Below are 16,342 nucleotides of genomic sequence, written 5' to 3'. Positions count from 1 at the left end.
GTTTTGGACCAGTTGTTCCTCCCAGAGAATTCAAGTCACAAGTCGCTCCCAAGCTCTTTACGACACTTAAAGCTGAGTCGAAAAACCACCAGAGACAGAATAGGTATTTTGTAATATATTTGCAAAGCTTTGCATGTATACATTGAGACCAGTCCAGCATAGAACATTCAATCGCGCCGCTAAGATGGTCTGCCCCCCCCGACAAAACCCTCTTCCCTCTTAAGTCTCCCTTCCTCCCACCCTGGCAGTCATGTCTCTCTAGCCAAAACACATGCCCATTATCTCTCTTTCTACATTCCTCACTCGAGGTTAAGCACACAGTTTTGCAGACAACCAAAAGACCACAAATTGGAAGAAAAACACTAGCTGTTTTGTAATATGATTATGAAATAAAAAGAAGTAACACTTAAATTCGGATATATGTAAATATCTGCCTCCGACAATTCCCCCTTCAGATCTTCTAAAAAGATCTTTATCACTAGTACAACACTTCTAAAATACGCCCCTCTTTGAGCAAGCTAGTACAAAATTAAAAGCATAGTTACATGGGAGATAAACGGATGGAATCTATGTCAATGTCGTCACTGTCAGGGAAGGAAACTAGCATTTCTCGAAAGTCACCACTTTGCTTGACCCCCTTCAGTGACATAGCAAACCCAGAAATAGGGTGGGGTTGTCCTTCTACAGCTCTAACAATGATGCGGGTGCATAAAGACCTAGCACAAGGGGCGATAAAGCAACCGCATGAGGCTATGATGGCCAAGAAAACTCCAACGGAGATCAGGGCAGACTTAATTAGGTCAGACCACCTTCCAAAGGTAATCTGGAGCCAATCTTTGAAGGGGTCAGAGACACCGGAAACTTCAGTAAGTTCCTTAGACAGGGCATGGAGGCCCTCCAGGGCCCTCTGGACCGAGCCATCGGGGGCGGTGTTGTTAGGAATGAAGGTAAAGCATTGGTCACCAAACATTGCACACACACCTTCTTCCTTGGCTAGGATACGGTCAAGGGCTATGCGGTTCTGGACGGCCATGAGGGAAGTTGGGGCAAGTTGTTCAGCAAGCCCCTCAACAGCATCACGAGTCAGGTTGGTCAGTCTCAACAGATTATAAAAAACATAGTTAATGCGTTCTACATTTTTAGTAGCAGTCACAGGGAAAATAGCACCAATTATAGGAAGGTTCCCGAAACCTGCACAGGATTCACACCACAATTTATGTTGTGGTGGGACCCCCCTTGGTTGTCCAATTGCATCAAAGTAAACACCATCAGGGTTTCTCATCCTGCCTTATCCCGGATAAGGATATATGTAAATATCTGCCTCCGACAATATATAAATAAATAAATAGATTACTGTACAGATAAATATATAAATATATTTCATATGCATCCACGTTTATGGATGTATGTTATATTGTCTTTTTTATTCCAGCGAGTTGATCCATTTTGGGGGGAGTTGAGGGGATAATTATGCCGGTATACCACACAACCGTAGCCGATACCGATATCAATACGATACCATACTTTTATAATTGAGTACTGTGGAACGCAGTGACGTGCGGTGAGGTTGATGGCTGGTGAGGCACTGACTTCATCACAGTCAGATTTACAAACATATGAACCCTAAAGAGTATCTTATTCACCATTTGATTGGCAGCAGTTAACAGGTTATGTTTAAAAGCTCATACCAGCATTCTTCCCTGCTTGGCACTCAGCATCAAGGCTTGGAATTGGGGGTTATTAAATCACCAAAAATTATTCCCGGGCGCGGCGCCGCTGCTGCCCACTGCTCCCCTCACCTCCCAGGGGGTGATCAAGGGGATGGGTCAAATGCAGAGGACACATTTCATTACACCTAGTGTGTGTGTGACAATCATTGGTACTTTAACTTAACTTTAACTTTACACATACAAACTGTAGCACACAAAAAAGCACATTTAATTAAAAAAAACGTTATTATGGTCTTACCTTTACTTAGAAAATAAGTCCATGAGCCGCTGTTGTGCTGGATTAATGCACCCCCTGACGAGAGTGTTATATCAACTAAAGCCCTCACTTAAACTTTCCACGTGCAAGATTGAATCTATTTAAAAAAGTGTAACCGAGGGTTTATAAATGTCGCCTATACTGTATGAAACTACAAAATAACAAACACGGAGGCTCCAGTTTACACAAGGACCACTTTATTTACATTCTTTCAAAAACCTCCCCTCTACTGTGTCATCACTTCCGCTCTTAGCGCCTTCAAAATAAGAGCTAAAGGCATATACTGTATAACAGCGCATAACAGGAACTTAACATCACAAAGAGGAAAGCCCATGAAAATAGGTTACAAAAGTTATTTAATAAGAAGCCAAAAAGTGCAAAAACAATAATGTTCGTGTTGGAGGAGTTGTGAATTAGGTACACCTGCAGTCTGCAGGTGTACCTAATGTTGTGGCCCTGCAGTCATTCACAACTCCTCCAACACGAACATTATTGTTTTTGCACTTTTTGGCTTCTTATGAAATAACTTTTTTAAATAGATTCAATCTTGCACGTGGAAAGTTTAAGTGTGGGCTTTAGTTGATATAACACTCCCGTCAGGGGGTGCCGTGCATTCTACGGCGGGGGTGCAGGAGGCGAGCCTCAGCCAGTGCGTCTTTTGCAGCCGTTTTATGATCGCTCAGCACAAGAAATACGTTACACACATACAGTTGTTGACAAAATACACTGTACATTATACACCTCAGCTAACTAAACTATGGAAATGTATAATATAATTCATATAGCAATACGGTCTCACTGCACAGCAGACCAGCAGTTAGCCGAGTCCGCAATCCATGGTGAGGCACAACGCAGTGACGTGCCTCAACTGGCTGCTGTTCACCGCACCGTCTCTTCTCAGTATTTGAACGGCAAATGTGAAAATTCAGCGATTTTAAATAAAAATAATCTAAAACGGGTGAAGTTAAATGGAAAATAACTTTATAGTATAATCACTGGGTACATATAACAATTGGCCCTGCGATGAGGTGGCGACTTGTCCAGGGTGTACCTCGCCTTCCGCCCGATTGTAGCTGAGATAGGCTCCAGCGCCCCCCGCGACCCCAAAGGGAATAAGCGGTAGAAAATGAATGAATGAATAAATGACATATAACAATTTAATTAAAAAAAATTATTTTTACATTTTTTTTCTTTCCATGATGGCAGGTGAGGCGGGGCCTCACCTGCCTCTAGTGACTGCACGTCACTGGTGGAACGTGAGAAAAGGTTTGATCAAGTGAAAGGAGTCAGACAGGGAACAATGGTAGATATGGAAAACAACTAACCTATTTCTTTTTAATATCTCTAAGTTGACGTGGATTGGTAACCGCTTTTGACTGACACCGAGTGGCCTCAATAATGTATTTAGCTCATGACGCAGTCAGCGGAGTGATGCGGACACGTTTGTTAGGGGATACAATGTTGTATATTATTTGATATTTGTTTGTATTAGACCGCAATATTGTCCAATGAAAGACACTTATTATCGTTATTTTGCCGTGTTGGAACACCCTTAGTTATTAACAGTGTTGCCACAGTTACCTTGAAAAACTAATCTGATTAATGACTACTGATTACTCCTTTAAAGGGGAACATTATCACAATTTCAGAAGGGTTAAAACCATTAAAAATCAATTCCCAGAGGCTTATTTTATTTTTCGAAGTTTTTTTCAAAATTTTACCCATCACGCAATATCCCTAAAAAAAGCTTCAAAGTGCCTGATTTTAACCATCGTTATATACACCCGTCCATTTTCCTGTGACGTCACACAGTGATGCCAATACAAACAAACATGGCGCATAGAACAGCAAGCTATAGCGACATTAGCTCGGATTCAGACTCGGATTTCAGCGGCTTAAGCGATTCAACAGATTAGGCATGTATTGAAACGGATGGTTGTAGTGTGGAGGCAGGTAGCGAAAACGAAATTGAAGAAGAAACTGAAGCTATTGAGTCATATCGGTTTGAACCGTATGCAAGCGAAACCGACGAAAACGACACGACAGCCAGCGACACGGGAGAAAGCGAGGACGAATTCGGCGATCGCCTTCTAACCAACGATTGGTATGTGTTTGTTTGGCATTAAAGGAAACTAACAACTATGAACTAGGTTTACAGCATATGAAATAAATTTGGCAACAACATGCACTTTGAGAGTGCAGACAGCCCAGTTTTCATCAATTAATATATTCTGGAGATATACCCTCATCCGCGCTCTTTTCCTGAAAGCTGATCTGTCCAGTCCAGTTGGAAATGCATCTGCTTTGAGTGTCGCAGGATATCCACACATTCTTGCCATCTCTGTCGTAGCATAGCTTTCGTCGGTAAAGTGTGCGGAACAAACGTCCAATTTCTTGCCACTTTCGCATCTTTGGGCCACTGGTGCAACTTAAAACCGTCCCTGTTCGTGTTGTTACACCCTCCGACAACACACCGACGAGGCATGATGTCTCCAAGGTACGGAAAACAGTCGAAAAAACGGAAAATAACAGAGCTGATATGACTCGGTGTTTGAGAAAATGGCGGATTGCTTCCCGATGTGACGTCACGTTGTGACGTCATCGCTCCGAGAGCGAATATTAGAAAGGCGTTTATTTCGCCAAAATTCACCCATTTAGAGTTCAAAAATCTGTTAAAAAAAATATATGGTCTTTTTTCTGCAACATCAAGGTATATATTGACGCTTACATAGGTCTGGTGATAATGTTCCCCTTTAAAAAATGTGTCTCCTCAGTTCCCAAACGTTTACTGAGTGTTGTTAAAAGGAAAGGCCATGTAAATATATTTATTTTAAGGTAAGATAAACATAATAATACAATGTATCTTTAGTCTGGATGATTTAGTTCTTGTCAACCTGTTGTCCTTCCGTCATAAAAAAGGCTGTCCTCACTCAGGTCCGCATGGAGCTGGAGGGGGCGAAGTCTCCAGCTCCGGCTGAAAATCGGGAGATTTTCGGGAGAATATTTGTCCTGGGAGGTTTTCGGGAGAGGTGCTGAATTTCGGGAGTCTCCCGGAAAATTCGGGAGGGTTGGCAAGTATGTTTACATCTAACACAATTTCCCAACTCATATGGAAACGGGGTTTGTACCTCATTAACAAAAGCCTCTCAAACCTCTTGTCAGAAAGTCTATTCCTAATTCAGTGGGGCTTTCAGGTTGCTCTCCATCTGTGCATACTCCATCTCCAGGTAAGACGAAAAGGATGTTCTGTGAGGCAAGTCCGCATTGATCGTAGCGAGGATCTTGTTTATCATGGCACGAAACGAGGGCGAGTCAACTGTGCTTAAGGGCAGCATTTCCTCGACAACATACTGCCCGACCAACTTCTTTAACTCCAAATAATGACTATTTCCAACTTGAAAACGCGCTTCTCTCTCCTCCTTCCATTGTTGTTTACTTCAATGTCGCACACGTGTGTCATCTTCATGCTGAAAACGTGACTTGTCGCTTACGTGACGTCACTTTCCAAGACGGCAAGAAGAAATAAAATGTATTTTTACGAGGGAAAATAAAAAAAATAGTAACGCACAGTGACTTGGATTAAATAAACTTTAATCTGACTACTGGTTTGGAACTAGTAACGCGTTAGATTTGTCGTTAATGAAAAAAGCGTTACCATACTTGCCAACCCTCCCGAATTTTCCGGGAGACTCCCGAAATTCAGCGCCTTTCCCGAAAACCTCCCGGGACAAATATTCTCCCGAAAATCTCCCGATTTTCAGCCGGAGCTGGAGGCCACGCCCCCTCCAGCTCCATGCTACCTGAGTGAGGACAGCCTTTTTTCACGACGGGAGGACAACAGGGTGACAAGAACTAAATCATCCAGACTAGAGATAAATTGTATTATTATGTTTATCTTACCTAAAAATAAATATATCTATTAATTAAAAAATAAATAAATAAATTTTTACAACTCCTTTTGCTGAAGAACGACTCCTTTTGCTAAAGAATCATTCATTTTGGTAAAGAATGACTCCTTTTGGTAAAGAATGACTCCTTTTGGTCACTGGCTCAAAAAAAAGAATGTACCCCGCCTTCCGCCCGAATGCAGCTGAGACAGGCTCCAGCACTCCCCGCCACCCCAAAAGGGACAAGCGGTAGAAAATGGATGGACTCTTTTTGATAAACAATGACTCCTTTTGCTAAAGAACGACTCCTTTTGCTAAAGAACGACTCCTTTTGGTAACTTGCTCCAACAAATAATGACTCCTTTTGCTAAAGAACGACTAAGTTTGCTAAAGAACAACTCCTTTTGCTGAAAAAACGACTCCTTTTGGTAAAGAATGACTCCTTTTGGTAAAGAATGACTTCTTTTGGTAAAGAATGACTCCTTTTGGTCGCTGGCTCAAAAAAAGAATGACTCTTTTTACTAAAGAATGACTAATTTTGCTAAAGAACAACTCCTTTTGCTGAAGAACGACTCCTTTTGGTAAAGAATGACTCTTTTTGGTCACTGGCTCAAAAAAAGAATGACTCTTTTTGGTAAACAATGACTCTTTTTGATAAACAATGACTCCTTTTGCTAAAGAACGACTCCTTTTGCTAAAGAACGACTCCTTTTGCTAAAGAACGACTCCTTTTGCTAAAGAACGACTCCTTTTGCTAAAGAACGACTCCTTTTGGTAACTTGCTCCAACAAAGAATGACTCCTTTTACTAAAGAACGACTAATTTTGCTAAAGAACAACTCCTTGTGCTGAAGAACGACTCCTTTTGCTAAAGAATCATTCCTTTTTGTAAAGAATGACTCCTTTTGGTAAAGAATGACTCCTTTTGGTCACTGGCTCAAAAAAAGAATCACTCTTTTTGGTAAACAATGACTCTTTTTGATAAACAATGACCCCGGCTTCCTCCTGCCTCCAAAAGAAATGCACCTGGGGATAGGTTGATTGGCAACACTAAATTGGCCCTAGTGTGTGAATGTGAGTGTGAATGTTGTCTGTCTATCTGTGTTGGCCCTGTGATGAGGTGGCGACTTGTCCAGGGTGTACCCCGCCTTCCGCCCGAATGCAGCTGAGACAGGCTCCAGCACCCCCCGCGACCCCAAAAGGGACAAGCGGTAGAAAATGGACGGATAGATGGATATATTTTGCTAAAAACATCAAAATTAATTGTATTTTTATTTGTATTTTTTCTGACTCCTTATTACATCCAGCCATAGAATTATACATTAAAATAAACATATTTGAAATAATTAATTTTAAATGATCATAATAATTCATTTAAAATGACCATATTTAATTATTAAAATAATTGCTTGTTTATCAACAACTTTAGCATTTTATTCATTACATTTTGAAGCTCTCAGAAGCCAAGTTATGTTATATTCCTTAAGATTTATTTATGCAAGTTTGAACTATCAATTATCTAAACACAGTTTTGTTTGCATATTTTCAGGATGTAGAATGGTGAATTCTAGCTGTCAATATACTCCTCCCCTCTTAACCACGCCCCCACCCCACCTCCCGAAATCGGAGGTCTCAAGGTTGGCAAGTATGCATGTCTTTTTGTTTGCAACGGGCCACACTTTGGACACTCGTGCTCGAGGGGCGACGAGCGAAGGACGGCAGAACCTACTTGAGGTTCTCCGAGACGCTCTTGCCCCGGTTGTAATGTCCTCTGATGGGGTTGGCGGCGGCGACCACGGAGGTCCTGGCCGGCAGCGAGGAGACGATGCCCGCCTTCGCCAGACTCACGGTCTGCTGCTCCATGGCCTCCAGGAGAGCCTGCTGCTGGCTGCCCAGCTTGTCAAACTCGTCGATGCAGCACAAGCCTGACGGAGACAAGAGGGCCGTCTTTTATCGTCCTTCCAAAAACAATGGAGATTGGATCACGTTAGACGCCATAAATACTGATCGTGCACCTTGGTCGGCCAGCACTAAGGCTCCGGCCTCAAGAGCGTAATCTCCACTTCCTGGATCTCTGTACAAACTCACCGTTAGTCCTGTAGAAAAAAACAAGACATGTTTCAAAGTTTCAAATATTTGCAGGCCACTGCAAATATATTAGGACCGCCATGAAAATATTTCAAATGAAACAGATTTTTCCTCAAAAGTCAACTGCAAAAATACAGCAAAAAAAAAAAAGCATACTGTATTTTCCGGACTACAATGCGCACTTAAAATCCTTTTTTTCCCCCTCAAAACTCGACAGTGCGCCTTATAACCCGGCGTCAGGCGTTATGGCCAGTTGTGCAAATTAGATATAATCTAGAACCCTGGACTTCAGTCCTGACCCTTCACACAATTATGTTCACATGCATTTAACTTTTGAAAAGTTTACATTTTCAGGTTTAAAGGGGAACATTATCACCAGACCTATGTAAGCGTCAATATATACCTTGATGTTGCAGAAAAAAGACCATATATTTTTTTAACCGATTTCCGAACTCTAAATGGGTGAATTTTGGCGAATTAAACGCCTTTCTAATATTCGCTCTCGGAGCGATGACGTCACAACGTGGCGTCACATCGGGAAGCAATCCGCCATTTTCTCAAACACTGAGTCAAATCAGCTCTGTTATTTTCCGTTTTTTCCGTACCTTGGAGACATCATGCCTCGTCGGTGTGTTGTCGGAGGGTGTAACAACACGAACAGGGACGGATTCAAGTTGCACCAGTGGCCCAAAGATGCGAAAGTGGCAAGAAATTGGACGTTTGTTCCGCACACTTTACCGACGAAAGCTATGCTACGACAGAGATGGCAAGAATGTGTGGCTATCCTGCAACACTCAAAGCAGATGCATTTCCAACGATAAAGTCAAAGAAATCTGCCGCCAGACCCCCATTGAATCTGCTGGAGTGTGTGAGCAATTCAGGGACAAAGGGCCTCGGTAGCATGGCAAGCAATGGCGGCAGTTTGTTCCCGCAGACGAGCGAGCTAAACCCCCTATCGACCCTAGCCTCCCTGGCCTGCTGACATCAACTCCAAAACTGGACAGATCAGCTTTCAGGAAAAGAGCGCGGATGAGGGTATGTCTACAGAATATATTAATTGATGAAAATTGGGCTGTCTGCACTCTCAAAGTGCATGTTGTTGCCAAATGTATTTCATATGCTGTAAACCTAGTTCATAGTTGTTAGTTTCCTTTAATGCCAAACAAACACATACCAATCGTTGGTTAGAAGGCGATCGCCAAATTCGTCCTCGCTTTCTCCCGTGTCGCTGGCTGTCGTGTCGTTTTCGTCGGTTTCGCTTGCATACGGTTCAAACCGATATGGCTCAATAGCTTCAGTTTCTTCTTCAATTTTGTTTTCGCTACCTGCCTCCACACTACAACCATCCGTTTCAATACATGCGTAATCTGTTGAATCGCTTAAGCCGCTGAAATCCGAGTCTGAATCCGGGCTAATGTCGCTATAGATTGCTGTTCTTTCCACCATGTTTGTTTGTGTTTGGCTTCACTATGTGACGTCACAGGAAAATGGACGGGTGTTTATAACGATGGTTAAAATCAGGCACTTTGAAGCTTTTTTTAGGGATATTGCGTGATGGGTAAAATTGTGAAAAAAACTTCGAAAAATATAACAAGCCACTGGGAACTGATTGTTAATGGTTTTAACCATTCTGAAATTGTGATAATGTTCCCCTTTAAACATTATTAGCAAAAAAGCAGAAAATAACGTTAACATGCTAAAGTTAGCATGCTAATTAAGGCTTAGTGGCCACATGCGTGGACAGCATCTTTTAGCTCTTATTTCCAAAATTGTGTACACTACTGAATTGGGGTCTTATGGCCACTTATGTGGACACTTATACTGCCATCTGGTGGTATCAGAAGAGTATAACATACAATGGAATTTGAAAAAAAAAAAGTGTAAAAATACAAATTAGCATGTCACTACACATGAAGTACACGTTTGTGTACTTATGGACTAAGTACATCATATCAAAAGATGATTCTTAGTTTTTATTGTAATTAGGGTCCAATAAGTTCAAATAGCAAAGAGAAATAAAAAAAGCATGTAAACAAACAGCTTGGGCCTTAAGAGGTTAAGAGAAGCTAGCACAAACGTGAACATGCACAAGTATCAAAATTCAGGATTTTCCGGTTTAGACATAAAAAATGTGCTAAAAAGCTAACAAAAAAATGTCGACATGCAAACGTTTACCTGTTAATAAAAGAGACTTCCAAGACGGCGCCAAGTATCAAAAATCATGATTTTTAGGTTAAAACATACAAAATTAGCTAAAAAGATAAAATGTTAACATGCTAACGTTAGCATGCTAATTTAGGAGAAGCTAGTACAAACCTGAACATGCTAACTTTAGCGTGCTAAGCATAAAAAGTTAGCACGCTAATGTTACCATGGTAGCATGTGTTCGGATAAGAGAAAATACCAAAATGCACTATTTGTAGATGTACACTTACGTTAGTTAGATGTTGGCATCAATCCAAGATGGCGTTAAGTATCAAAATGTATGATTTTCAGGTTTAAACATACAAAATTAGCTAAAAAGCTAGCAAACATTTTTTTGACATGCTAACGTTTGCCTGTTAATAAAAGAGACTTCCAAGACGGCGCCAAGTAACAAAAAAATCATGATTGTTAGGTTGAAACATACAAAATTAGCTTAAAAGATAAAATGTTAACATGCTAACTTTGCATGCTAATGTAAGAGACGTTAGCATTATTCCAAGATGGCGCCAAGTATCAAAATTCACGATTTTCAGGTTTAGACATAAACAATTTGCTAAAAAGCAAACAAAAAAAATGTCGACATGCTAACGTTTGCCTGTTAATAAAAGAGACTTCCAAGACGGCGCCAAGTAACAAAAAAATCATGATTGTTAGGTTGAAACATACAAAATTAGCTTAAAAGATAAAATGTTAACATGGTAACATTAAAATGCTAATTTAGAAGAAAATAGCACAAACCTGAACAGGCTAACTTTAAAAAAGCAAACAAAGTTCACACGCTAATGTAACTATGCTAGCACGTGTTCGGATAAGAGGAAATACCAAAATGCACTATTTGTAGGTGTACACTTACAAAGTTAGTTAAAAAGCTAACATAAAAAATTAGCATGCTAACATCAACATCAATCCAAGATGGCGATAAGTATCAAAATGTATGATTTTCAGGTTTAAACATACAAGATTAGCTAAAAAGCTAGCAAAAAATGTTTGCATGCTAATGTCAGAGACGTTAGCATTATTCCAAGAGAGCACCAGGTATCAAAATTCACGATTTTCAGGTTTAGACATAAATTTTTTGCTAAAAAGCAAACAAAAAAAATGTCTACATGCTAACGTTTGCCTGTGAATAAAAGAGACTCCCAAGATGGCGCCAAGTATCAAAAATCATGATTTTTAGGTTAAAACATACAAAATTAGCTAAAAAGATAAAATGTTAACATGATCACGTTAGAACGCTAATTTAGGAGAAGCTAGCACAAACCTAAAAAAGCTAACTTTAAAAAAGCAAACAAAGTTAACACGCTAATGTAACCATGCAAGCACGTGTTCAGATAAGAGGAAATACCAAAATGCACTATTTGTAGGTGTACACTTACAAAGTTAGTTATAAAACTAGCATAAAACATTAGCATGCTAACGTCAGCATGCTAACATAAGAGATGTTAGCATCAATCCAAGATGGCGCCAAGTATCAAAGACATAAAAAAAATAGTTAAAAAGCTAACAAAAAAATGTCAACATGCTAACGTTTGCATGTTAATAAAAGAGACTTCCAAGATGGCGCCAAGTATCAAAAATCAAGATTTTGAAAAGGACTGTTGCCACACAAAGGAGGGGGTTTACTACAGCCACAAGGATGTCCTTTGTACCTGCAGAGCTGGCACTGTTCCCACACACATAGATCCCCCTTGGAGCCACGTTGCAGACGGCCTATGAAAGAAAAGTGTTGAGTGACGTCACACACACGACGGGGGCACAAGGAAGGCACCTGCAGCATCTGGCTCTTGCCCAGCCCGGGGTCTCCCACCATCAGGATGTGAGGGTCTCCTCTGACGGGGACGCTGTTCTTGTCGGTGTGCTTCTGCCTGCCTCCGAACAACACCAGCACCAGCGCCGCTTTCACCAGCTGCGAAACAGGTGTCACGGTGACGGCTCAATCTATACCTGCTAACTCCAGAGGAGTGGAGGGTGGCGCTCACCAGGTGGCCGTAGATGGCGGGACACAGAGAGCTGCAGGGCGCCAAAATGTTAATGAGGTCTTTTCTCCCCATCTTGGAGCCAAGTGGACTGGCAAACAAACACTTACTGGACCATCAGTCTGAGCAAGTCCGGCTGCGACTGGATCTCCTGGATGGCGTAGAGATCCTTCAGACTGAACTCTTCCCCTCCGGAACGATCCTCAACTGATCCTCCTGACTTGGACTGCTGACCTGAAAACATTGTAACAGTTCTGGCAAAGATACTTTTCGTCACGGCCACAAATAACATCATTTAAAAACTAGAAAATTCCCGCGGAAATTTTGATGGGACTGCTACCTGTGTCCTGAACCTAAGGCCCAAAGGCAGTCGAAGCCAGCATACGTCTGAGATGGCACCAAGTATCCAAATCCAGGACTTTTAGGTTTAAACATGCAAAATTAGCTAAAAAGCTAAAAAAAAAAGTTAGCATGCTAATGTTAAGTTAAAGTACCAATGATTGTCACACACACACTAGGTTTGGTGAAATTTGTCCTCTGCATTTGACCCATCCCCTTTGATCACCCCCTGGGAGGTGAGGGGAGCAGTGGGCAACAGCGGTGCCGCGCCCGGGAATCATTTTTGGTGATTTAACCCCCAATTCCAACCCTTGATGCTGAGTGCCAAGCAGGGAGGTAATGGGTCCCATTTTTATAGTCTTTGGTATGACTCGGCCGGGGTTTGAACTCACAACCTACCGATCTCAGGGCGGACACTCTAACCCAGGGGTGCTCATTACGTCAATCGCGAGCTACCGGTCGATCTCGGAGGGTGTGTCAGTCGATCACCAGCCAGGCATTAAAAAAATAGTCCTAAAAATGAGCGATCATAAATCTTCACTATGACGTCACTTCCGTCACTTGATTGACATTCACGGCACCCGAGGGTCTTCTGAGATGACGCTGGCTGCTGCCAGCTCATTAAAATTACCGACTGGAAGGCGAGAAACACTTTATTTCAACAGACTCTGGCGCCGTACCTGTCGTCAAAACTCCAAAGACCGACTGCACAGTTGCACAGTTGCGCTAACAAAATAAGAGTCTCAGAAAGCTGGCGTGCACAAGCTAGCAAGCTACGGAGTTTGCCGACAATGTATTTCTTGTAAAGTGTATACAAAGGAGTACGGAAGCTGGACAAATAAGATGCCAAAAACCAACCACTTTCATGTGGTATTGGACAGAAAGGAGGACTTTTTTTCTCCTCCATTCGAAAATGCGGACGTTATCAGCACCACTGTCTGATTCCTATCAATGCAAGTCATCAGAATCAGGTAATACACCAACTTATATTCTTGTCTTCATGAAAGAAAGGAATCTATATGTGTTAAACATGCTTGTATTATCTTTAAACACCTTTAACTTGTTAACAATATTAACTATATGTGTTAAACATGCTTGTATTATCTTTAAACACCTTTAACTTGTTAACAATATTAACTATATGTGTTAAACATGCTTGTATTATCTTTAAACACCTTTAAGTTGTTAACAATATTAACAATATGTATTAAACATGCTTGTATTATCATTAAACACCTTTAATTTGTTAACAATATTAACTATATGTGTTAAACATGCTTGCATTATCTTTAAACACCTTTTACTTGTTAACAATATTAACTATATGTATTAAACATTCTTGTATTATCATTAAACACCTTTAATTTTTTAACAATATTAACTATGTGTGTTAAACATGCTTGCATTATCATTAAACACCTTTAATTTTTTAACAATATTAACTATATGTGTTAAACATGCTTGCATTATCATTAAACACCTTTAACTTGTTAACTATATGTGTTAAACATGCTTGTATTATCATTAAACACCTTTAACTTATTAACAATATTAACTATATGTGTTAAACATGCTTGCATTATCATTAAACACCTTTAACTTGTTAACAAAAACATATATTTCATAAATAAGTAAATGTAAATTATATATATGAATGAGGTAGATCCCCACGACTTGATCAATTGAAAAGTAGCTCGCCTGCAGAAAAAGTGAGAGCACCCCTGCTCTAACCACTAGGCCACTGAGTAGGTTAGCACACTAATAAACAGTAAGAGACGTTAGCATACTTCCAAGATGGCTCCAAGTATCAAAAATCATGATTTTTAGGTTAAAACATGCTAAATGAGCTAAAAAGCTAGCAAAAACGTTAAAATGCTAAATTAAGAGAAGCTAGCACAAATGTTAGCATGCGAGCATATGTTCAAATAAGAGGAAACACCAAAATGCACGATTTATAGGTGTACAAATACAAAGTAGTGAAAAAGCTGGTGATGGTAATTGTTTTTGGTTTTTTTCCGGCATAAAAAAATACAATTATGTGTGCTTACGGACTGTATCCCTGCAGACTGTATTGATATAGATTGATATATAATGTAGGAACCAGAATATTAATAACAGAAAGAAACAACCCTTTTGTGCAAATGAGTGTAAATGGGGGAGGGAGGTTTTTTGGGCTGGTGCACTAATTGTAAGTGTATCTTGTGTTTTTTATGTTGATTTAATAAAAAAATAAAAAATAAATAAATACATTTTTTTTTTGTGTGGCCCGGTACCAATCGATCCACGGACCGGTACCGGGCCTTAGAGGGAACGTTGATTCAGCTTCCGGTTATTGTTGTCAGATTAAACACTTTTGTTCGTGTTAGTGGGATTTCGTGTCAAATCAAATCATTCCATTGCTTAGTGGTAGTTTGCTGATTACAGGCGGTACTGCATCAAAAAGCGACATCGGTGTGTAAAGGACATCACCACATGGGTTCAGGAACACTTCAGAAAACCACTGTCAGTAACTACAGTTGGTCGCTACATCTGTAAGTGCAAGTTAAGTGCAAGTGGGATGTCTTGCTGCGGAGTTGTGAAACAGTAAACAAGTGATCATGTGGTCAAAGAGAGATCCTCCTTCGGTAAGACTCAACAGAAACGCACCTTTGGTGTTGCTGACTGAAGTGGCCTCGATGTAGAGCAGGAACAGGCACTGGTCCTGGTTCTTCCTGGAGGTGCCTGGATCACCCAGGCAAGGATTCCAGGTCAGTCTCAAGCCATTTAAAAAGTACGACATTTAAAGAGGAACTGCACTTTTCTATTGGAATGTTGCCTGTCATTCACAATGTGAGCCAAGAACACATGTTTTCTTTAATGCATTGTAAGTTGTAAAATATGGCAAGTAAGAGGTGGTTAACACTACAACTAATGGGAGTACACTTAAAGCCCTCTATAAAAAAATATCTAAAAAGCGCCGACAATACTGCATTTACATGTGTGACCTGAATATTAACAAGTATTAGTGATATTGTCATTGCAAGTGTCTAAGGTGCTATAATAAAAGTTTATTCCATAAATGATCAAAGTTAATTCTCGATTATACAAAACCCAAAAGCAGTGAAGTTGTCACGTTGTGTAAATGGTAAATAAAAACAGAATACAATGATTTGCTAATCCTTTTCAACGTATATTCAATTGAATAGACTGCAAAGACAAGATATTTAACATTCCAACTGGTAAAATATTGTCTTTTTTTTTTTACAAATATTAGCTCATTTGGAATTTGATGCCTGCAACATGTTTCAAAAAAGCTGGCACAAGTGGCAAAAAAGACTGAGAAGGTTGAGGAATGCTCATCAAACACTTATTTGGAACACCCCACAGGTGAACAGGCTAATTGGGAACAGGTGGGTGCCATGATTGGGTATAAAAGCAGCTTCCGTGAAATGCTCAGTCATTCACAAACAAGGATGGGGCAAAGGTCACCACTTGGTCAACAAATGCATGAGCAAATTGTCCAACAGTTTAAGAACATTTGTCAACCAGCTATTGCAAGGAATTTAGGGATTTCACCATCTACGGTCTGTAATATCATCAAAAGGTTCAGAGAATCTGGAGAAATCACTGCACGTAAGCGATGATATTACGGACCTTCGATCCCTCAGGCGGTACTGCATCAAAAAGCGACATCAGTGTGTAAAGGATATCACCACATGGGTTCAGGAACACTTCAGAAAACCACTGTCAGTAACTACAGTTGGTCGCTACATCTGTAAGTGCAAGTTAAAACTCCACTACGCAAAGCCAAAGCCATTTATCAACAACACCCAGAAACGCCGCCGGCTTTGCTGGGCCCGAGCTCATCTAAGATGGACTGATG

General features: G+C 40.6%; 1 protein-coding gene across 2 annotated transcripts in view; it reads right to left on the bottom strand.

Moving 5' to 3' along the window:
* The window catches only part of mcm8 (minichromosome maintenance 8 homologous recombination repair factor), a 35,951-nt gene that overhangs the window by 3,100 nt on the left and 16,509 nt on the right, over positions 1-16,342 (bottom strand). For both annotated transcript variants that reach the window (XM_061973231.2, XM_061973294.2), the window contains exons 10-16: positions 15,127-15,201; positions 12,252-12,375; positions 12,145-12,175; positions 11,934-12,071; positions 11,815-11,875; positions 7,888-7,968; positions 7,602-7,797 (exon numbers count right to left, since the gene is read on the bottom strand). In XM_061973231.2, coding sequence (XP_061829215.1) covers positions 7,602-7,797; positions 7,888-7,968; positions 11,815-11,875; positions 11,934-12,071; positions 12,145-12,175; positions 12,252-12,375; positions 15,127-15,201 — 706 coding nt within the window. The remainder of the gene's footprint in view (positions 1-7,601; positions 7,798-7,887; positions 7,969-11,814; positions 11,876-11,933; positions 12,072-12,144; positions 12,176-12,251; positions 12,376-15,126; positions 15,202-16,342) is intronic.

This window comes from Nerophis lumbriciformis, linkage group LG02, assembly GCF_033978685.3.
Source record: "Nerophis lumbriciformis linkage group LG02, RoL_Nlum_v2.1, whole genome shotgun sequence".
NCBI lineage: Eukaryota > Metazoa > Chordata > Actinopteri > Syngnathiformes > Syngnathidae > Nerophis > Nerophis lumbriciformis.
This window is presented reverse-complemented; position numbering and strand designations above follow the sequence as displayed.